We start from the raw sequence: 23,008 nt of genomic DNA, 5'->3' as shown, positions 1-23,008 counted from the left end.
TTAGCTCTTAGGGCTAAAGGAATCAAGGGATATGGGGTAAAAGCAGGAATGGGTTATTGATTTTAGAGCAAGGGGTCCCAACCTTGGGTACATTTCACCTACCCATGGGGTAACTTTGTTGATTCTGGATTTGTACATATTATTTCTCATTGACTGACTGTGTTTGGTTCTGGTATACCGGTATCTGTTCATCATTAGTTGTTCATAAGTGAAATAATATAGTTATGTGCTATTAAAGTTGCCAGGGTAAACGGGATGAAAAAGGTTGGGATCCCCTGTTTTAGATGATCAGCCATGATATTGAATGGCGGTGCTGGCTCGACGGGCCGAATGGCCTACTCCTGCACCTATTTTTTTGTTTCTATGTTTCTATTCAAACTTCTCATTGAGCTCCCTCTTTCTTCTTGGATCTACTGAAATATGTTTAAATATTTGACCAATCGTGGAACTATGGGCTTTGACAAATTGCCACCAAAGAGGAAATGAGGCCTGAGGCAGATCAGCCATGGAAGGGCAAGGCAGGTCTGAGGGGCCGAATGCCTGCACTGTGCTGCTATTCTCATATGTTCCGATGTTCCTATCTGGAAATCACAAGACAAGATCAATTGTCCCAATGAAAACATATTTAATGCCTGAGAGATTTTGTTACAAGGTGAAATGAATACTTAAAGGATTAGATTAGATAGTTTCATGAAAATATTGATGAATGAATTATTGCTAAGTTATGTTTGATTTTTTAAAGAATGTTGTGCCTGGTTTAATGTTGTGAGCATGCCCAGTATTTTGAGTGTAGTAATGAAGAAAGCATCTATTGTTCTACCACATGCCTCAGTGAGTGAGTTTGCCTAATCCCACTGCCAAAGGTTTACTGGACACCTTATCTGGGTGTAGTTTCACTTCTGCTTGTGGCATGTGACGGTGTGATCATTGGATTTTAAACTAATACATTCCAACTGTGAGTTTACTACAAAAAACATGTTTCAGTGGCTATGAAGTATTTTATGATTCTCTGAGATTCTGAACCTTACGACATGAATTCAAGTCCTTTTACTGGATGTTGAATATTAACAGAAGCAAACTGTGCTGTGTGTTGAACAAATGTATAAGTGATTGAAGTGCAATCAAGTCTCAAACAACAGAAATATATTTTAAAACTTTGCTTTAATGCTCTTTTGAACTGGATTAACATTTTAAACAGAAAATGCATCAACAAAACGATCTTTTTTTACAAATGTAGAAAAAGTAGTCGTGTGGAACCAATTGAACATTTATGTTCAGGCAGAGACCAGATAGCCCAAATAAACATTTTTGTGAACTGTTTCTAACAGTTGCACATTTATGTAAACCATCTATATGAAGATAAGTCTAGTTTGTAGCAATATGCCATACAATTTTAAATTAGTTCAAAAAAACTATACAAGTTGTTATCCCTATAAATCATTCAGCATTTTCGTTGTAGAACATTTTTCAATACTGATAAAAATGTATAAATAGAAAACAATTATATAAATATTAAATAATTACAGGAAAACGAATCATAATACAAATAATCAAATAATAAATATACACATTAGGTTCTGAAACCTTGTCCACTCTCCCATTCTCTGGTGAGGAAGCAGTTAAGAGTTAATGTAAAAAGGTTTGTTTTACAAATGCTAAAGAGATTTCTACCAATTATGCCAAATCCCTCCATGTTTCAGGTTGTTTGACAGAATAAGCACTAACAGTGTAAGATCAGTAACCACAGGATTGCAGTAATCGGGGTGGACAACACACGCAACTTCATCAAAGAATGATCACAGATCCCGACCTCTGATTATTTTACTTTCAGTCTTTAAACCACTGTCAATTATTTATATCATTAATGCACACAAAATAAGTTAATTAAAACTCAATTAAACAAAATACATTAAAAAAATCCAACAAAAATCTTTGTAACAAAACAATGCAGCAGATATAATACTATAATAATTTAAATTAGTTGCAATTTCATTGACTGAAGAAGTTCACAATGAGCTCAACTGCAGAGGCTGAGCCAATGGAGATTCCCATGTACATCTTCACATTCAAACTTCTCATTGAGCTTTCTCCTTCCTCTTGCGCCTATAGAAATGTCAACAATGAATAAACATTACACTGTGTAATTTCAGAAGACAATTTACATTGCTACTAAACTAAATTATTACTTGTTCTTACCGATATGATGCTAAATATTTTCAGAGGCTAAATATTACTGGGCCACAATATTATTATTTTTCAGACAATGGAATCATTGGAATAGCTCAAATGACTTAAGGAAGGATCTCCCTGTAGTCTGAATGTTTTTAATTTACCCGATTATAACATATGAATGACATACATGCGCTGTGCTAGCTGAAGATACCTGAGAGGGTTTTACAGTGGGGATTGTAGTAGGATTTCCCTGTATAGTTACATGGGGCAGTGGGACAGAACGATTTAAAGTTGGGTGACAATTCATGCTGCCTCTGCATCTTAATTAATCTACCACCTCCATTATCCACTCAGCGTGTTGCAGCAATGGCAAGTGGGATAGTGGGCGAGCTCGTGACCAGTTTCCTCCTCTCCAACCCTCTTACAGCTAATCTTTATTCCCATCTGTGGACAGTATTAGTTTGCCTGAAGTAATGCTGATAATGTCCCTGGATATTGGTGGGAGAGGCCTTGGTGAGACCTCCTTTTCCCAGCCAAGTGAATCTTAGTCAGACCATCAACTAAACCAAATGGTTTCAGCGCCTTTGTCCCAAAAGGTTGGCTTTTGGATCAAAGTTTAAGTTAGGGTTCAACAGTGGAGAAAAGTTGGTCATATATTTTCTCGCTTGGTTCCAGCTGCATTTTCAGATAAAACGGTGGCTAATTGACTCGGTACTTTGGTGAAGCAGCTTTGCTGCTCCATCACTGAGATCATGGTAGCTCAGGTAATAGAAGTGAAACTTACTCATTGATCATCCTGTTAATCACTCTCTGCACCCAGTTTGCTGTAGGTTCCAGACAGATCATTTTGCCATTTTTAAGGGTGGCACTGTGAAGAAAAAAGATTTAAAAAAACAGTTAGCTAAAACGACCCTATTATCATTGAAATGAGCATTAAAATAACGAGAGGACCATTTCATACAACAACTTACATGATGTTTACTGTCTCGCAGTGGGGGCCTGGTGGAATAATATCGATATTGTCCATGAACTTTGGGTGGATGAACATTGTGGATGTTTTGATACACCGGCAACGCAGGTTCATCCCCGAGCTTCCCATCGATGCTGCTGTAGACGGGATGGACAACAGAATGTGAGACTTTGCTGGAATCATCCGTTATGCAAACTTCAAAACAACTACTAAGATCTCATGTTTGCTCACTATTTGTCATGTGTAGGTACATCTGTAATCAGGTATTTCAGAAAGAAATATATTCTGTTTGAAAGCAGATCTGGCTCATGCTGTGTCAGAGTTGCAGAGGGCTGCATAAAGTGTTTCTTGCACAAAATGAGAACATCTTTGATTTAATTCTGATTTTCCAATTTATTTTAATTATTCATTCTCCCTGCAAACATACCTTGTGTGATTTATTACAAATGTTTTAACATTATTCCATGTTGACGGAACAGAAGCCATTCAATTGAAGCTTTGATATAGAGTTCAACGTTGTGACTGGGTTAGTTAGTGAAAGCACATTCCTTGTCTTAATGTGCGTTCACCTGGGCAATATTTTCCTGGCAATCCTTTACTATGAGTTAAGGAGACATTCACACAATTCACATCACTGTTCCTTACTTTCTTATTTGGATTATTGTAAACTCGCTACATTTAGTACTATGTTCTTTAAGTAACAATAGATTCTAGAAGTAACAATATGCATTGGATGGTTGAATAATTTCTTACCTTGTATGGAAGTTGCAGACAACATGAAGAGGGCAAGGATGGAGAACATAACTCTGCTGTTCATTGTGCTGTGTTGTATGTTGTTCTTTAACTTTGTGCTGCTGCTGCTGCTGCTGCTGCTGCTGCTGTCTCTGGCTGATCCTTGGACTTCAGCTGCTGTATTTATTTGGCAAATGTTATGAATCAGCAGCTGACGTCATTGCCTGGAGTTTCCCAGGAAGCTGAGATTATTCTACAATGCAACAATAGACAGAGTGACACAAAAACAAGTGGCAGGAAATAATCCATCTGGGCTCTAAACAGATAAGGACGTCTAACTCAAAGGAATTTTTATTTCACAATCTTGCAACCACTTCGCCTGTCTTTAATTTGCAGCAGCTGGGAATTGCTGCTGAAGAGCTGGCGAGGGGAAAACACTGCAAGGGTTAAGGGGCATTGAGCTAAGGGTCGCTGTGTGATTGAAACAGTGAAAAGCAAACCTACAATTGTCAGTAAATATGATGGAGTTGTGAATATGAGCAAAGTGCAAAGTGATGGATGAAAAAAAGTAGGGCAGTAATAGCTTCAGTATGATTGTAGATACGTTATGCCCCTGTCCCACTTAGGAAACCTGAACGGAAACCTCTGGAGACTTTGCACCCCACCCAAGGTTTCCGTGTGGTTCCCGGAGGTTGCCAGAGGTTGCAGGTAGTGGAAGCAGGTATTCGTTCAGGTTTCCTTAGTGGGACAGGGGTATCAGTGTGACTGTCGCAGCTTGAGTGTTTCTGTAGCTACCATGTGACTGTATGTGCGCCAGTGTGACTTTAGCTACTTCAGAGTGACCACAGGTTTTTCAGTGTGATTGTAGCTACTTGCGAGACTGTAGGATCTTCAGTGTGACTGTAGCTGCTTGAGTGTTTCTGTAGCTACAGTGTGACTGTAATCAATCAATCAAAATACTTTATTGTCATTCAAAAATACACCAATAAATGCAAGTCTGAACGAAGTGTGATTGTGGGATTGTGGCTACTTCTGTGGAATTATAAGTGTTCGGGAGTGACTGTAGGAGCTACTTGAGTGTAACTATAGGAATCTGAGCATGACTGTGGGTATGAGCGTGACTATAGCTACCTCAGTGTGACTGTACGTATTTAATCTGCTTGTAGCTACGATTTCATTGTAGCCACCTCAGTTTCACCAGGGCTACATCAGAGTGACTTCAGAAGGTGATATTGGATGTGTTGATATTGAAGCTGGGCAAAGGGGACTACAGAGGCATGAGGGACTGGTTGGGCAAAGTTGACTGGAAAGGGACCCTAGCAGGGATGATGATGGAACAGTATTGGCAGGAGCTTTAGGAAATAATCCAGAAGATGCAGGCTCTTTAAATTCCAAAGAGGAAGAAAGATTCTAGGGGGAGAAAGAGGCAACTGTGGCTGACAAAGGAAGTCAAGGACAGCGTTAAAAAAAAAAGAGAAGGCATATAACCCCGCAAAGATTTGTGGGAAGCCTGAGGATTGGGAAGCTTTTAAAGAACAACAGAAGGTAACTAAAAAGGTAACACGGGGAGAAAAGTTGAAATACCAAGGTAAGCTAGCCAATAATATAAAAGAAGATAGCAAGAGTTTTTTCAGTTGGTTAAAAAGCAAGAAAGAGGCAGGTGGAGGTTGGACTGCTGGAGAAGTGATAACAGGGAATAAAGAGATGGCAGAGGAGTTGACTAACTTTTTTGTATTGGTCTTCAAAGTGGAAGACACCAGCAACGTGCCTGAAATTCAAGAGAGTCAGGGGTGGAAGTTAGTTGAGCGGCTATTACTCGGGAGAAGATGCTTGGGAAGCGGGAAGGGCTGAAGGTGGATAAGTCACTTGGACCGGATGGACTGCACCCTAGGGTTCTGAAAGAGGTGCTTTATAACCATATAACATATAACAATTACAGCACGGAAACAGGCCATCTCGGCCCTACAAGTCCGTGCTGAACAACTATTTTTTCCCTTAGTCCCACCTGCCTGCACAGACCATAACCCTCCATTCCCTTCTCATCCATATGCCTATCCAATTTATTTTTAAATGATACCAACGAACCTGCCTCCACCACTTCCACTGGAAGCTCATTCCACACCGCTACCACTCTCTGAGTAAAGAAGTTCCCCCTCATGTTACCCCTAAACTTCTGTCCCTTAATTCTGAAGTCATGTCCTCTTGTTTGAATCTTCCCTATTCTCAAAGGGAAAAGCTTGTCCACATCAACTCTGTCTATCCCTCTCATCATTTTAAAGACCTCTATCAAGTCCCCCCTTAACCTTCTGCGCTCCAGAGAATAAAGACCTAACTTATTCAACCTTTCTCTGTAACATAGTTGATGAAACCCAGGCAACATTCTAGTAAATCTCCTCTGTACTCTCTCTATTTTGTTGACATCCTTCCTATAATTGGGCGACCAAAATTGTACACCATACTCCAGATTTGGTCTCACCAATGCCTTGTACAATTTTAACATTACATCCCAGCTTCTATACTCAATGCTCTGATTTATAAAGGCTAGCATACCAAAAGCTTTCTTTACCACCCTATCTATATGAGATTCCACCTTCAAGGAACTATGCACGGTTATTCCCAGATCCCTCTGTTCAACTGTATTCTTCAATTCCCTACCATTTACCATGTACGTCCTATTTTGATTTGTCCTGCCAAGGTGTAGCACCTCAGATTTATCAGCATTAAACTCCATCTGCCATCTTTCAGCCCATTTTTCCAAATGGCCTAAATCACTCTGTAGACTTTGGAAATCCTCTTCATTATCCACAACACCCCCTATCTTGGTATCATCTGCATACTTACAAATCCAATTTACCACACCTTCGTCCAGATCATTGATGTACATGACAAACAACAAAGGACCCAACACAGATCCCTGAGGCACCCCACTAGTCACCTGCCTCCAACCCGATAAACAGCCATCCACCATTACCCTCTGGCTTCTCCCATTCAGCCACTGTTGAATCCATCTTGCTATTCCTGCATTTATACCCAACAGTTGAACCTTCTTAACCAACCTTCCATGAGGAACCTTGTCAAAGGCCTTACTAAAGTCCATAGAGACAACATCCACTGCTTTACCCTCGTCAATTTCCCTAGTAACCTCTTCAAAAAATTCAAGAAGATTAGTCAAACATGACCTTCCAGGCACAAATCCATGTTGACTGTTCCTAATCAGACCCTGTTTATCCAGATGCTTATATATATTATCTCTAAGTATCTTTTCCATTAATTTGCCCACCACTGAAGTCAAACTAACAGGTCTATAATTGCTAGGTTTACTCTTAGAACCCTTTTTAAACAATGGAACAACATGCGCAGTACGCCAATCCTCGGGGACTATTCCCGTTTCTACTGACATTTGAAATATTTATGTCATAGCCCCGGCTATTTCTACACTAACTTCCCTCAATGTCCTAGGGAATATCCTGTCAGGACCTGGAGACTTATCCACTTTTATATTTTTCAAAAGTGTTAGAAATTGTAGAGGCATTGATAGTGATATTTCAAGAATCACCAGAGACAGGAGAGGTCCCAGATGATTGGAAAATTGCCAATATTACCCCACTGCACAAGAAGGGAGCAAAGCAGAATAATGGGAACTATAGGCCGGTTAGTCTGACATAGGCGGTTGGTAAGATTTTAGAATTCATTATAAAGGATGAGGATATGGAGTGCTTAGATGTTCACGATAAAACAGGCCAAAGTCAGCAGGGTTTTGTGAACGGGAGGTCTTGCTGGACAAATTTGTTGGAATTCTTGGAAGAAGTAAATAGCAGGACAGACAAAGGAGTCAGTAGACGTGTTTAAGAAGGAACTGCAGATGCTGGAAAACCGAAGGTACACAAAAATGCTGGAGAAACTCAGCGGGTGCAGCAGCATCTATGGATCTATGAGAGTCAGTAGATGTTGTTTACTTAGATTTTCAGAAAGTCTTTGATAAGGTGCCACATGTGAGGCTGCTAAGGAAGATGAGAGCCCACAGTATCAAAGGACAGATACTAACATGGAGAGCAGGTTGGCTGGATGGCAGAAGTCAAAGAGTGGCAATAAAGGGGGCGTTTTCTGGTTGGCCTCCAGTGACTAGTGGAGTTCCGCAAAGTTCAGTGCTGGGGCTGCTACTCTTCACGTTGTATATTAATGATTTGCACGAGGGGATTGGAGGCTTTGTGGCAAAATTTGCGGATGATATGAAAATAGGTGGAGGCGCAGGTAGTGTAGAGAAAGCAGGGACTCTGCAGAAGGACTTGGACAGGTTGGGAGAGTGGGCAGAGAAGTGGCAGATGGAGTATAGTGTAGCAAAGTGAGGAGTCATGCATTTTGGTAGTGGGAATAAAGGCGTAGATGCAGATGACACAAAGCTCAGTGGCAGTGTGAACTGTGAGGAGGATGCTATGAGAATGCAGGGTGACTTGGACAGTTTGGGGGAGTGGGCAGATGCATGGCAGATAAAGTTTAATGCGGATAAATGTAAGGTTATCCACTTTGGTATCAAAAACAGGAAGGCAGATTACTATCTAAATGGCATCAAGTTGCGAAAAGGGGAAGTACAACGGGATCTGGGGGTCCTTGTTTATCAGTCTATTAAATTAAGCATGCAGGTACAGCAGGCATGTACAGCAGGCAGTAAAGAAAGTGAATGGCATGTTGGTGTTTATAACAAGAGTATAAGAGCAAACAAGTCCTTCTGCAGTTGTACAGAGCCCTAGTGAGACCACACTTGGAGTATTGTGTGCAGTTTTGGTCCCCTAATTTGAGGAAGGACATTCTTGCTATTGAGGGAGTGCAGCGTAGGTTTACAAGGTTAATTCCCAGGGCGGTGGGACTGTTATATGCTGAAAGAATGGAGCAGCTGGGCTTGTACACTTGAATTTAGAAGGATGAGAGTATATCTCATTGAAACATATAAGATTGTTAAGGGTTTGGACACGCTAGAGGCAGGAAACATGTTCCCGATGTTGGGGGAGTCCAGAACCAGTTTAAGAATAAGGGGTAAGCCTTTTAAAATGGAGACGAGGAAACTCTTTTTATCACAGAGGGTTGTGAGTCTGTGGAATTCTCTACCTCAGAGGGCAGTGGAGGCCGGTTCTCTGGATACTTTCAAGAGAGAGCTAGATAGGGCTCTTAAAGATAGCGGAGTCAGGGGATATGGGGAGAAGGCAGGAACGGGGTACTGATTGGGGACGATCAGCCATGATCACTTTGAATGGTGGTGCTGGCTCGAAGGACTGAATGGCCTACTCCTGCACCTATTGTCTATTGTCTATTGCCTATTGCCTATTGTCTATTGCCTATTGCCTATTGTCTATTGACATATGATGAAAGAATGGGTCGACTGGGCTTGAGATGGGATCTTATAGAAACATATAAAATTCTTAAAGGATTGGACAAGCTAGATGCAGGACAAATGTTCCCGATGTTGCGGGAGTCCAGAACCAGGGGTCCCAGTTTAAGAATAAGGGGTAGGCCATTTAGGAATGAGATGAGGAAAAACTTCTTCACCCAGAGAGTTGTGAATCTGTGGAATTCTCTGCCACAGAAGGCAGTGAAGGCCAATTCACTGCATGTTTTCAAGAAAAAGTTAGATTTAGCTCTCAATGCTAAAGGAATCAAGGGATGTGGGGAAAAAGCAGGAACGGGGTACTGATTTTAGATGATCAGCCATGATCATATTGAATGGCAGTGTTGGCTCGAAGGGCTGAATGGGCTACTCCTGCACCTATTTTAAACGTATAAACAGTGAAGATCTCTATCTGTATAGATGTTACACTTGATTATAAAAAATGTTTCATAACAATGGTTGCTAACATGCTGCAACAATCTTTCTTCCACTACAATGTAGATTTATTTATCTTTCATTCATTTGTATTGATAATATATGAGCCTCATCTCAAGTAAGTAAGTAAGTATGTTTATTGGCCAAGTATTCACATAGAAGGAATTTGCCTTGATGCTCTGCCCACAAGTAACAACATGACATACAGTAACAGTTACGAATGACTCAGAAAACACTTAACATTAATAATAATAAAACATTAATGATAAAACATCTGCGGTGCGTACTTGCTTACTGTACTGTAATTTTTAGTAAATATTTGAATTGCAATTATTTTTAGTATTTTTTTGTTTAAGTTAGTTGATCTGCAGGGTTTGTAAATGACGCTGTGATATAAACAAGGCGCAAGCCTACGTTTGATGCTGCAACTAAAATGCCTGCACACACTCGTGCTGTCGCATTTCCTTGTCCCTCAGTCACAGGATGCTGTTGACTGACCACATGACGGCACAGTTGTAGGACGGACGGTGATGTTACCAGGATATTAATGACCACGGCTTGCGAGCAGCTGGAAAGTCACAGCTCAGTTACATTTGTGAATATTAAACGGCTGGGGTTTTTTGGTATTGCACAAAGTTGCTTTAGTTGTGATCTACACAAATGGACTTTAGTGAAACCAGCACACCAAATGTGATCAAGAACTTTGTGCATGTGTAGCACAATTCAAGATGTGGGTGGAATCCCACTGTGTGTATGATGGGGGCGGCTGAGCAGGCAGAGTAACGTTAAACAGCTGGCAATACACGGAATGGTACCATTCGGCGCCACCGTTTGGGCGCTGCCGTTTCGGGGTGTTCGAGTTAGGGTTAGGATTAGGGTTAGGGTTAGGGTTAGGGTGCCATAGCGGTGGGCCAGTGGAAACCAATTTCCAAACTTGTTAACATAAAGCTGATCTCGCTTGCAATATCCTTGGCATAGGAACGTCTTGCAGAGGATGATGAATCTCTGGAATTCACTATCCCGGAGTATTGTGATGCGTGGAATGCTTTTATTTATCTGGAAGTATTTACAGATGTTAGGGTTAGGGTTAGGGTTAGGGTTCTGATGAGTACAGATATTGTAAACGGAGGCGCCGAAACAGCAGCGCCAAAAAGTACCGGACCCGGCAAGCCATGCACAACTTATCTGACGCAACTCCACCGCTCAACCAGAGTTGATTCAGACGACCCCTCCTGATCGCTCATCCCGACTAGTCCCTCCAGCACTGAGACCCCCTGGTGTCCCACAGATTTCACCACCAAATCATCTTTCTATCAAGGGTCTCGATCCGAAACGTCACCCATTCCTTCTCACCAGAGATGCTGCATGCCCCTCTGAGCTAATCCTGCACTTTGTGTTTATCTTCAGTGTACATCAGCATCTGCAGTTCCTTCCTACCCATTCTGACTATGGTTATCAATCCTGCTTTTGGAGAGCTATGCGTTGGACTCAGGAATTTTGCATTTCCATCTGCCTCGGCAGGAATCTGAAGTTCCTCACGATTGCAAAAATCCTCACCGAGCTGCAGGTGTAGGTTTCTGTAGGAAATTCAGACACCAAACATGAGGGCAAGGAAGGTAATGAAAAAGGTTAAAAGATCAACGACCAGACCAACCACCAGAAGGAGATTTTCAGAATTAAGGGACAGAAGTTTAGGGGTAACATGAGGGGGAACTTCTTTACTCAGAGAGTGGTAGCGGTGTGGAATGAGCTTCCAGTGGAAGTGGTGGAGGCAAGTTCGTTGGTATCATTTAAAAATAAATTGGATAGGCATATGGATGAGAAGGGAATGGAGGGTTATGGTATGAGTGCAGGCAGGTGGGACTAAGGGAAAAAAAGTTGTGTCGGCACGGACTTGTAGGGCCGAGATGGCCTGTTTCCGTGCTGTAATTGTTATATGGTTATATGGTTATATGGAGATAGAGAACATGGTGTCAGGAACATGCCCTCTCCCTCAATGTCGGCAAGACGAAGGAGCTAGTTATTGACTTCTCAAAATGTGGTGGAGTACATGCCCCAATCAGCATTAATGGTGCAGGAATAGAAATGGTTGCCAACTTTAAGACCCTTGGTGAAAATAGACTAATGATCTGTCATGGACTAACAACATGGCCGCCAAAAAGACACATCATCGCCTCTAGATTTTGAGAAGATTGAGGAAATTCAGCGAGTCTCCAGTGACTCTTACAAACGTCTACAGATACATCGTAGAAAGCATCCGGTTAGGCTGCTGCTCAGCTTGATTAGGGAACAGCACAGCCCAAGTCCGTAAGCACTACAGAGAGTGGTAGATGGTAGCTCAGTCCATCGTAAAGGCCAGACCTCCCCACTAGTTAATCCATCTGCACTTCACGCTGTCTTGGAAAAAAACATAGAAACATAGAAACATAGAAATTAGGTGCAGGAGTAGGCCATTCGGCCCTTCGAGCCTGCACCGCCATTCAATATGATCATGGCTGATCATCCAACTCAGTATCCCGTACCTGCCTTCTCTCCATACCCCCTGATCCCCTTAGCCACAAGGGCCACATCTAACTCCCTCTTAAATATAGCCAATGAACTGGCCTCAACTACCCTCTGTGGCAGAGAGTTCCAGAGATTCACCACTCTCTGTGTGAAAAAAGTTCTTCTCATCTCAGTTTTAAAGGATTTACCCCTTATCCTTAAGCTGTGACCCCTTGTCCTGGACTTCCCCAACATCGGGAGCAATCTTCCTGCATCTAGCCTGTCCAACCCCTTAAGAATTTTGTAAGTTTCTATAAGAACCCCTCTCAATCTCCTAAATTCTAGAGAGTATAAACCAAGTCTATCCAGTCTTTCTTCATAAGACAGTCCTGACATCCAACAAAACAGCCAACATAATTAAAGATATCCCACCCCGACCATTTCTTCTTCTCCATGTGCTGCCGTCCGGCAGAAGATACAGAAACGTGAATGTACGCACCACCAAATGCAGGACCAGCTTCTTTATTAAGTATTTATATTTATATCTCTGTTATCAAGCTTCTGAACATTCGTTCCAAAGCTAAGACACTCTGTGATTCACATTTACCACATTGTGGGCATTGGACTTTATCTATGGATGTGGTGTGCCACAATATATTCACCACTCTGTAGTTTCTCCGTTGCTCTACCTATCGTGCTAGGGTTGACTTAATTGTAGTTACGTATAGTTTTATCCGAATCAATTGGATCCCTCTAACACATGACAAGTCAAGTCAAGTCAAGTCAAGTCAAGTTTATTTGTCACATACACATACGAGATGTGCAGTGAAATGAAAGTGGCAATGCTCGCGGAACAACAAAACAACCAAACAAATTATAAACACAATCATAACACACATTTTATTTTACATAATAAATAATAGAAGGAAAAACGTTCTGTACAGTTAGTCCCTGGTGAGAAAGGCGTTTACAGTCCGAATTGCCTCTGGGAATTGCCCCTTCTCAACCTCTCCGTTCTCACTGCATGGCAACGGAGGCGTTTGCCTGAACGTAGCGGCTGGAACAGTCTGTTGCAGGGGTGGAAGAGGTCTCTCATGATTTTGTTTGCTCTGGACAATAACAAACCTAAACCTAATCATGTGCTGACCATCTCGACAATCTTACGTCAAAGACCTAATGAAATACTCAGCTTTTCCCAGGTCAGCTACAACCAAGCTAGAGAGACCAAAAGGTATCCAAAGAGAGAAGCATGCTTCTTCAACTTTCTGGTTGCCCAGGGTGAAGTTTACTCAATGCCATTGCATATCCCCCGTCAAGCCTTTAAGCATCATTTGCCGGTCTATCCTAGCCAATTCCCGTCTCATACCATCAAAGTCACCTTTCTTTAAGTTCAGGACCCTCGTCTCTGAATTGACCTCATCACTCTCCATCTTAATGCAGAATACCATATTATGGCCGCTGTTGCCCAAGGGGCTTTGCACAACAAGATTGCTAACTAATCCTTCATCGTTATGCCAATACCCAGACTAGGGATGGCCTCCACTCTAGTTGGCTATTCTTTCAATCAGAACTTTTGCTTGTCTATTGCCATGCCTTGACTTGAAGCTCCCTAATTTATCAAAGACAATGATTCTCGCAATCCTTCATGGTTTCTTTGTTTTAGATTTAGCTTCCTTCTTTCAGACCGAATCACTTTACTTCCCATCTCATCATGAATTCTTCCATGCAACTCTGTTGGTCATGAGGAGACCAACAACTCCAAGCTGTTGTTAAGAGAATAATTCAGTGCATGATTATTAACCATATCTGTTTGTGGGTGAGACTTGTGGACATTAATTCATAAGTTCATAGATCCTAGGAGCAGAATTAGGCCATTCAGCCCATCAAATCCACTCGGCCATTCAATCATGTCTGATCTATCTTTCCCACTCAACCCCATTCTCCTGTCTTCTCCCCAGAACCCAAGACACCTTCGTTAATCAAGAATCTATCCATCTCTGCCATAAAAATATCGATTGAATTGGTCTCCACAGCTGTCTGTGGCGATGAATTCCACAGATTCACCACCCTCTGACTAAAGAAATTCCTTCTCATCTTCTTTTTAAAGGAACATCCTTTTGTTCTGCAGCTGGGGCTGCGGTTCCAATGACGTCCCATCTCATCTTTGTAAACCTCTGTAGGTTTACTACCAAATATTGTGGGGTGATTGACTACCAAATATTGTGGGGTGATTTACTTGGCCACTCAAGAATCTAGGGGCCTGCACTGGCAGCAGCCTCTACCTACAGCCTGTCTGTTATTTCTGTCTTTTTTATTATTTTTAGTTAGTCCAAAGTGTTGTGTTGGGGGAAACTTTAACTTTTCTATGTGGGGTGGGGGGCAGGGTAAGGGGGGAAACCGTCTCCCAGTCTCTTCCTGGCGGGGACGCGACTATTTCTCCGAGTCGCGTCCTCGCCCCCCCCCACCTCGCGGCGTGCCAGCTGGATCGGAGCGGCCTTTCCTGCCGGGGACCGGGAACCGGACCAGGGCTGCTACAGCGGCGGCGCAGCGCTGGAGTCACCGCGGAGCGGGCGATGCCTACCTGGGTCGCCGTTTGGAGCTCCGGAGCGTTGGGCCGTTGCTCCAACATCGAGGAGCTCTGGTGCGGAGAGCTTCCAACGCGGGCGGCGCTGAACGGCATCGTGGAGTCCTGGGACGCCTTGCAGAGGGTCTACAGCAGCGGTCTCCACCCGGCGCGGCCTACGGACTTTGGGAGCCGCAGACTCCGGTAGGAGGGGGCCGACTCTGTGTCCACGCCGCTGAGGACGTCCCGCAGCCCCGACGTCGGACTTGTAGCACCCCGGCGAGCGGTCCTGGTCATCGGGCCGCCCGTAGCGGCAACTGCGGAGGGCTTGGGGAGGCTCTGACCACGGGGAATAGTGGAGGAAGAGACTGACTTTGGTGCCTTCCCACACAGTGGGGAACTTTGATTCTACTGTGTGGGGATGTTTTATGTCAAACCCTATAGTGTGTTGTGTCCTGTTGATTTGTATTGTATGGCTGTATGGGAATTCATTTCACTGTGCCATCAGGCACACGTGACAATTAAATCTATCTTGAATTTTGAATCTTGAAATACTGAATTTCACTCAATTACCCCTTAGGTCATTCTCATAAACATCCTCCTGAGGTTTACTCCCAAGCATTGAATTTTCCAATCATAATACATGACTCCACACTTAGCTATGCTGTATTCCACCTGCCACTACATGCCCTCTCTCCCAACCAACCCGTTCTTCTGCAGAGTCCCTGCTTTCTCTGCACTACCTGCCCCTCCATCTATAGACAATAGGTGCAGGAGTTGGCCATTCGGACCTTCGAGCCAGCACCGCCATTCACTGTGATCATGGCTGATCATCCTCAATCAGTACCCGTTGCTGCCTTCTCCCCATATCCTTTATCTCCACTATCTCTAAGAGCTCTATCCAACTCTCTCCTGAAGTAATTCAGAGAATCGGCCTCAGATAATTCCACAGATTCACAACTCTCTGGGTGAAAATGTTTTTCCTCATCTCCGTTCTAAATGGCCTACCTCTTATTTTTAAACTGTGGCCCCTGGTTCTAGACTCCCCCAACATCGGGGACATGTTTCCTGCCTCTTGCGTGTCCAATCCGTTAATAAACGTATATGTTTCAATCAGATCCCCTCTCATCCTTCTAGATTCCAGAGTATACAAGCCCTGCCGCTCCATTCTTTCAACATACGACAGTCTCGCCATCCCGAGAATTAACCTCGTGAACTTACGCTGCACTCCCTTAATAGCAAGAATGACCTTCCTCAAATTAGGGGGCCAAAACTGCACACAATACTCCAGGTGTGGTCTCACTAGGGCTCTGTACAACTGCAGAAAGACCTTCCCTTTGTATTGTATGGCTGTATGGAAATTCATTTCACTGTGCCATCAGGCACACGTGACAATTAAATCTATCTTGAATCTTGAATCTTGAAATACTGAATTTCACTCAATTACCCCTTAGGTCATTCTCATAAACATCCTCCTGAGGTTTACTCCCAAGCATTGAATTTTCCAATCATAATACATGACTCCACACTTAGCTATGCTGTATTCCACCTGCCATAATCTGCCATCCTTTTCTTGCCACCAAAGTGGATAACCTCACATTTATCCACATTAAACTGCATCTGCCGTTGTACTTCTTCCCTTCCCTCTCGGTCCACCCCCTCCCCGGGCACTTTCCCTTGCAACCGCAAAAGATGCAACACTTGTCCCTTTACCTCCCCCCTCGACTCCGTTCAAGGACCCAAGCAATCGTTCCAGGTGCGACAGAGGTTTACCTGCATCTCTTCCAACCTCATCTATTGCGTCCGCTGCTCTAGATGTCAGCAGATCTATATCGGTGAGACCAAGCGGAGGTTGGGCGATCGTTTCGCCGAACACCTCCGCTCGGTCCGCAATAACCAAGCTGACCTCCCGGTGGCTCAGCACTTCAACTCCCCCTCCCACTCCGCCTCCGACCTCTCTGTCCTGGGTCTCCTCCATGGCCACAGCGAGCAGCACCGGAAATTGGAGGAACAGCACCTCATATTCCGTTTGGGGAGTCTGCACCCCGGGGGCATGAACATCGAATTCTCCCAATTTTGTTAGTCCTTGCTGTCTCCTCCCCTTCCTCAGCCCCCCTGCTGTCTCCTCCCATCCCCCAGCCTTCTGGCTACTCCTCCTTTTCCCTTTCTTGTCCCCACCCACCCCCGCCCCCGATCAGTCTGAAGAAGGGTTTCGGCCCGAAACGTTGCCTATTTCCTTCGCTCCATAGATGCTGCTGCACCCGCTGAGTTTCTCCAGCTTTTTTGTGTAACCTGCAGAAAGACCTCTTTGCTCCTATATTCGATTCCTCTTGTTATAAAGGCTAACATACCATTCGTTTTCTTCACTGCCTGCTGTACCTGCATGCTTACTTTCATAGACTGATGAACAAGGACCCCTAGATCCCGTTGTACTTCCCCTTTTCCCAACTTGCCACCATTCAGATAATAATCTGCCATCCTTTTCTTGCCACCAAAGTGGATAACCTCACATTTATCCACATTAAACTGCATCTGCCATGCATCTGCCCACTCATCCAACCGGTTCAAGTCACCCTGCATTCTCATAGCATTCTTCTCACAGTTCACACTGTCACCCAGCTTTGTGTCATCTGCAAATTTGCTAATGTTACTTTGAATCCCTTCATCCAAATTATTGATGTATATTGTAAATAGCTGTGATCCCAGCACCGAGCCTTGCGGTACCCCACTAGTCACTGCCTGCCATTCTGAAAGGGACCCATTAATCCCTACTCTTTGTTTCCTGTCTGCCAACCACTTCTCTATCACCAATACCATGTGCCCTAATTTTGCCCACTAATCTCCTATGTAGGACCTTATCAAAGGCTTTCTGAAAGTCCAGGTACACTACATCCACTTGCTCTCCCTTGTCCATTTACCTAGTTACATCCTCAAAATTTCCAGAAGGTTATTCAAGCATGATTTCCCCTTCGTAAATCCATGTTGACTCAAACCGATCCTGTTACTGATATCCATATGTGCCGCTATTTCATCTTTTATAATTGACTCCAGCATCTTCCCCACCACCGATGTCAGGCTAACTGGTCTATAATTCCCTGTTTTCTTTCTCCCACCTTTCTTAAAATGTGGGATAACATTAGCTACCCTCCAATCCACAGGAATTGATCCTGAATCTATAGAACATTGGAAAATTATCACCAATGCATCCACAAATTCGAGAGCCCCTTCCTTAAGTACCTTGGGATGCAGACCATCAGGCCCTGGGGATTTATCAGCCTTCATCCCCAACAGTCTACCCAACACCATTTCCTGCCTAATGTGGATTTCCTTCAGTTCCTCCGTCACCCTAGGTCATCTGGCCACTAGTACATCTGGGAGATTGTGGTGTTTTCCTCAATAAAGCCAATCCAAAGTACCTGTTTAACTCGTCTGCCATTTTCTTGTTCCCCATAATAAATCCACCTGTTCCTGTCTTCAAGGCTTAACAGGAAACAACCCACGTTTGTCCTAACTATTTTGTTTCCTCTTCATCTTGGACTTTCTGACGGAGAGACCGCAGTCAGTCCGTGTTGGCAAGAACACTTCAGGCTCGATCACGCTGAGCACCGGCTCCCCTCAAGGCTGTGTGCTCAGCCCGCTGTTGTTCACATTGCTCACACATGAGTGTGCTGCCAGATTCAGGGACAATAAGATCATAAAATTCGCGGATGACACAACAGTGGTGGGACTCATCAGCGGAGATGACGAATCAATGTACAGGGAGGAAGTAAAACAACTAGTGGACTGGTGCGGCAAAAATAATCTAGAATTAAATGTTGACAAAACGAAGGAGATGGTTGTCGACTTCAGGAGGGCGCAGACAAAGCATACACCCCTCAACATCAGTGGCACTGCAGTGGAGAGAGTGGAGAGCATAAGGTTCCTCGGTGTGCAAATTACAGACAGCCTCACCTGGTCCAGGAACACCACTGGGACCGTCAAACGGGCCCATCAGCGACTGCACTTCCTGAGGAAACTAAAACAGGCCTCACTCCCCACCAACATCCTCAGGACTTTCTACAGGGGTACGGTGGAGTCTGTACTCACGTACTGCATAAATACGTGGTACTCCACCTGCAACTGCTCGGACAGGAAGGCTCTGCAGAGGGTAGTGAGGGGAGCAGAGAGGATAATTGGCGTCTCCCTACCCTCGGTACAAGAACTGTTCCAGAGCCGCTGTCTGAAAAAAGCTCAGAGAATTGCTAAGGACAAACTGCACCCCCTCCACACACACCTAGATCTCCTGCCATCAGGCAAGAGATATCGAAGCATCAAAGCCCGGACTACAAGACTGCTAAACAGCTTCCTGCCACAGGCTGTGAGGCTGCTAAACAGTCACTCTGTACTCACAGTCACTTGATTCTGCGGCTGGCACGGACACTTTAATAACTGGCACTGGCCACTCAAATCAGCTGCCCCGGACATTTTTATGATTGGTTTTATTGTATTTTAACATTGTGTTTTACCTGCTTTTAACTATTTATTTATACTGTTCCATCAGGGACTGGATTGTTTTTAGTGTTATTATGTGTGAAATGTTTTAAGTTTCATATGCGATGCTCCGGTATTCCCTGGGAAACGTCTTTTCATTTTGCACTGTACAACTGATGCTTGCAAGATGACAATAAAGTTTGATTGATTGATTGATCGATCGATCGATCGATCGATCGATCGATTGATTGATTGATTGATTGATTGATTGATTGATATGCCTAAACTCTTAAACTATCTTCATATCATCTGCAAACTTATCCACAAAGCCTTCAATTCCCTCATTCAAATCATTGATAAACATCATGAAGAGCAGTAACCCCAACACCGACCCTTGTAGAACTCCGCTCTGCCTTCTACCAATCAGCCAACCTGCGATCCATTTTATTATCTTTCCTCAAGTACTGTGGGCTCTCACCTACATTAGAATCCTCACATTTGGCAAGTTATCAAAGGCCTTCCGAAAATAAAATCCAGTTAACCCACATCCACTGACTCACCTTTTCCTATCCTGCTATTTACTTCCTCAAAGAATTCCTACAGGGTCGTCAGGCAAGTTCTCCCTTTCACAAAACAATGCTGACCTTGGACTATTTTATTGTGTGCTTATAAGTACTCAGATTCACCACCCTCTGACTAAAGAAATTCCTTCTCATCTTTTTAAAGGAACGTCCTTTTGTTCTGCAGCTATGTCCTCTGGACATAGACTCTCCCACTGATGGAAACATCCACTCCACACCCACTCTATGCAGGCCTTTCACTATTCAGTAAGTTTCAATGACGTCCCACCTGATCTTTACCTACCAAATACTGAATTTCACCCAATTATTGGCTAACTTACTTTCACATTTCATCGTTTCTCCCCGTAATTAATTTTTAGTGACCTTATGTTGTTTTATTTGAAGCTTCCCAATTCTCTAGATTTCCACTAATCTTTGCAATGTTTATAATGCCTTCTCTTTTTAGTTTTATTCTGTCGACTTCCCTTGAATCTTTCTTCCTCTTTGGAAGGAAATGATCCTGTGCTTTACCGATTAATCTCGGATTATCTTTCCTTTCTGTCTTAAAACAATGTTACAACATTGGCCTGTCTCCAGTCCTCCTTCACCTCACCTGGGATAGTGGAGGAAGTAGATAGCGAGATTTGATAAGCTTTTAGATATGCACATGAATATGCAAGGAATGCCTGGATATGGATCACATGCAGGCAGGGAAGTGTAATTTAACTGGTATAATGTTTGCCAATTACATTGTGGGCTAAGAGACCGTTCCTTGGGCTGTACTGTTCTAAGTGTTCAAGATTCAAGTGAGTTTATTGTCATGTGTCCCTGATAGGACAATGAAATTCTTGCTTTGCTTCAGCACAACAAAACATAGTAGGCATGACTCCAGAACAGATCAGTGTGTCCATATACCATTATATACGTATATACACACATTAATAAATAAACTGATAGTGCAAATAACCAGATAATGGGCTATTAATGTTCAGAGTTTTGTCCGAGCCAAGTTTAATAGCCTGATGGCTGTGGGGAAGTAGCTATTCCTGAACCTGGTCGTTGCAGTCTTCAGGCTCCTGTACCTTCTACCTGAAGGTAGCGGGGAGATGAGTGTGTGGCCAGGATGGTGTGGGTCTTTGATGATACTGCCAGCCTTTTTGAGGCAGCGACTGCGATAGATCCCCTCGATGGAAGGGAGGTCAGAGCCGATGATGGACTGGGCAGAGGAGGAAGGAACCAGAAGGAACTGCAGATGCTGGAAAATCGAAGGTAGACAAAAGTGCTGGAGAAACCCGCTGAGTTTCCCCAGCACGTTGGTCTACCTTGTACTGTTCTAGGTTCTGTGTTCTGTGTTCCTTTTGTGTCGCTGTAATCCTCTGTTTGCATTTCCCCTCTTAAGGAGCAAGAGTCTACCAACACAAGATTCTCCTTCATAGCAAAAGGATTTGAGTATAGGAGCAGGGAGGTTCTACTGCAGTTGTACAGGGTCTTGGTGAGACCACACCTGGAGTATTGCATACAGTTTTGGTCTCCAAATCTGAGGAAGGACATTATTGCCATAGAGGGAGTGCAGAGAAGGTTCACCAGACTGATTCCTGGGATGTCAGGACTGTCTTATGAAGAAAGACTGGATAGACTTGGTTTATACTCTCTAGAATTTAGGAGATTGAGAGGGGATCTTATAGAAACTTACAAAATTCTTAAGGGGTTGGACAGGCTAGATGCAGGAAGATTGTTCCCGATGTTGGGGAAGTCCAGGACAAGGGGTCACAGCTTAAGGATAAGGGGGAAATCCTTTAAAACCGAGATGAGAAGAACATTTTTCACACAGAGAGTGGTGAATCTCTGGAACTCTCTGTCGCAGAGGGTAGTCGAGGCCAGTTCATTGGCTATATTTAAGAGGGAGTTAGATGTGGCCCTTGTGGCTAAGGGGATCAGGGGGTATGGAGAGAAGGCAGGTACGGAATACTGAGTTGGATGATCAGCCATGATCATATTGAATGGCGGTGCAGGCTCGAAGGGCCGAATGGCCTACTCCTGCACCTAATGTTTCTATGTTTCTAAACACAAGATTCTCCTTATTGCCTCCATTCAGAATGCCTGGTTGGATTGCTCACCGAATTCAACGATAAGTCACCAGCTCTCTGAAATCTCCCACTGGTAATACTGAGAATTCACCCCAGTTAACCTGTGACTGTTTGGACCCATGCAGATTAAGAGATTCCAATCGTTTCAAAGGAAGGTTAGCACTGGAGGAAAGCAAGTTACAGATAAATTCCATCTATTTAATTTCAGTTAAATTAAAACAATGGAATAGGTTTAATTATTTTTCTAAAGCTTCTGTTTATTCATGATTTTACTTATCTTTTTTTTACATGATTCAGTTTTTGTACGTTGATTATCAGTCAGAGATATTCACAGAAGATGTTGGCACCTTTGATACCTGGTGACCTGGCATAAGGTATAACCAGCTCACAAAGCATCTCAATAAGCATTCTTGTAGTTTGTAGAAACATCGAAAATAGGTGCAGGAGTAGGCCATTCGGCCCTTCGAGCCAGCTATTCATGATCGCTATTCAATATGATCATGGCTGATCATCCAAAATTAGTCCCCTGCTCCTGCTTTCTCCCCATATCCCTTGATTCCGTTAGCTCTAAGAGCCAAACCTAACTCTTTCTTCAAAACATCCAGTGAATTGGCCTCCACTGCCTTATGTGGCAGAGAATTCCTCAGATTCACAACTCTCTGGGTGAAAAAGTTTTTCCTTATCTCAGTTCTAAATGGCCTACCCCTTATTCTTAAACTGTGACCCCTGGTTCTGGACTCCCCCAACATGGGGAACATTTTTCCTGCATCTAGCCTGTCCAATCCCTTATGAATTGTATATGTTTCTACAAGATCTCCTCTCATAATAATAATAATATCTTTTATTGTCACTGCACGTCAGTGCAACGAGATTTAGTATGCAGCTCCAACCGATGAAAAGGAAAAGTAAAATAAATAAATAAGCCGTGTGTCGTGACCATCCGAGGGAGACAGTCCAGGGGGGGTGGGGGGTGGGGGGCACTCAGCAGGGCCGGTTCAGAGCCGCTATAGCTCTGGGAATAAAACTGTTTCTGAGTCTGGAGGTTCGGGCGTAGAAGGCCTTGTAACGTCTGCCGGAGGGAAGTAGTTCGAACAGACCGTTACAGGGGTGTGATGAGTCTTTGTGAATGCTGACGGCCTTCCTGAGGCACCGTGT

The 23,008-nt window shown here is 43.6% G+C and overlaps 1 protein-coding gene across 1 annotated transcript; it reads right to left on the bottom strand.

The window, feature by feature from the left end:
• Positions 1–1,142: 1,142 nt before the first annotated feature.
• On the bottom strand, positions 1,143–4,418 carry LOC129704146 (interleukin-8-like). Its single transcript, XM_055647063.1, has 4 exons — positions 3,896–4,418; positions 3,144–3,279; positions 2,957–3,040; positions 1,143–2,103 (listed from the first exon to the last, which is right to left on the bottom strand). The coding sequence occupies exons 1-4, from the start codon at positions 3,957–3,959 to the stop codon at positions 2,076–2,078; spliced, it is 312 nt and encodes a 103-aa protein (XP_055503038.1). The 5' UTR covers positions 3,960–4,418; the 3' UTR covers positions 1,143–2,075.
• Between the last annotated feature and the right edge of the window lie 18,590 nt (positions 4,419–23,008).

The sequence above is a fragment of the Leucoraja erinacea genome, chromosome 1 (genome assembly GCF_028641065.1).
Source record: "Leucoraja erinacea ecotype New England chromosome 1, Leri_hhj_1, whole genome shotgun sequence".
NCBI lineage: Eukaryota > Metazoa > Chordata > Chondrichthyes > Rajiformes > Rajidae > Leucoraja > Leucoraja erinaceus.
The sequence above is the reverse complement of the archived record's forward strand: the minus strand, read 5'-3'. Positions and strand labels throughout refer to the sequence as shown.

Bases quoted from the DNA above. Each gene is read 5' to 3' on its own strand.
- LOC129704146 (XM_055647063.1), bottom strand. From the start codon at position 3,959: ATGAACAGCAGAGTTATGTTCTCCATCCTTGCCCTCTTCATGTTGTCT. The intron at 3,280-3,895 runs GTAAGAAATTAT...TCCCGTCTACAG, and splicing joins GTCTGCAACTTCCATACAAG to CAGCATCGATGGGAAGCTCG. The intron at 2,104-2,956 runs GTAAGTTTCACT...ACATTTCTATAG, and splicing joins ATTAACAGGATGATCAATGA to GCGCAAGAGGAAGGAGAAAG.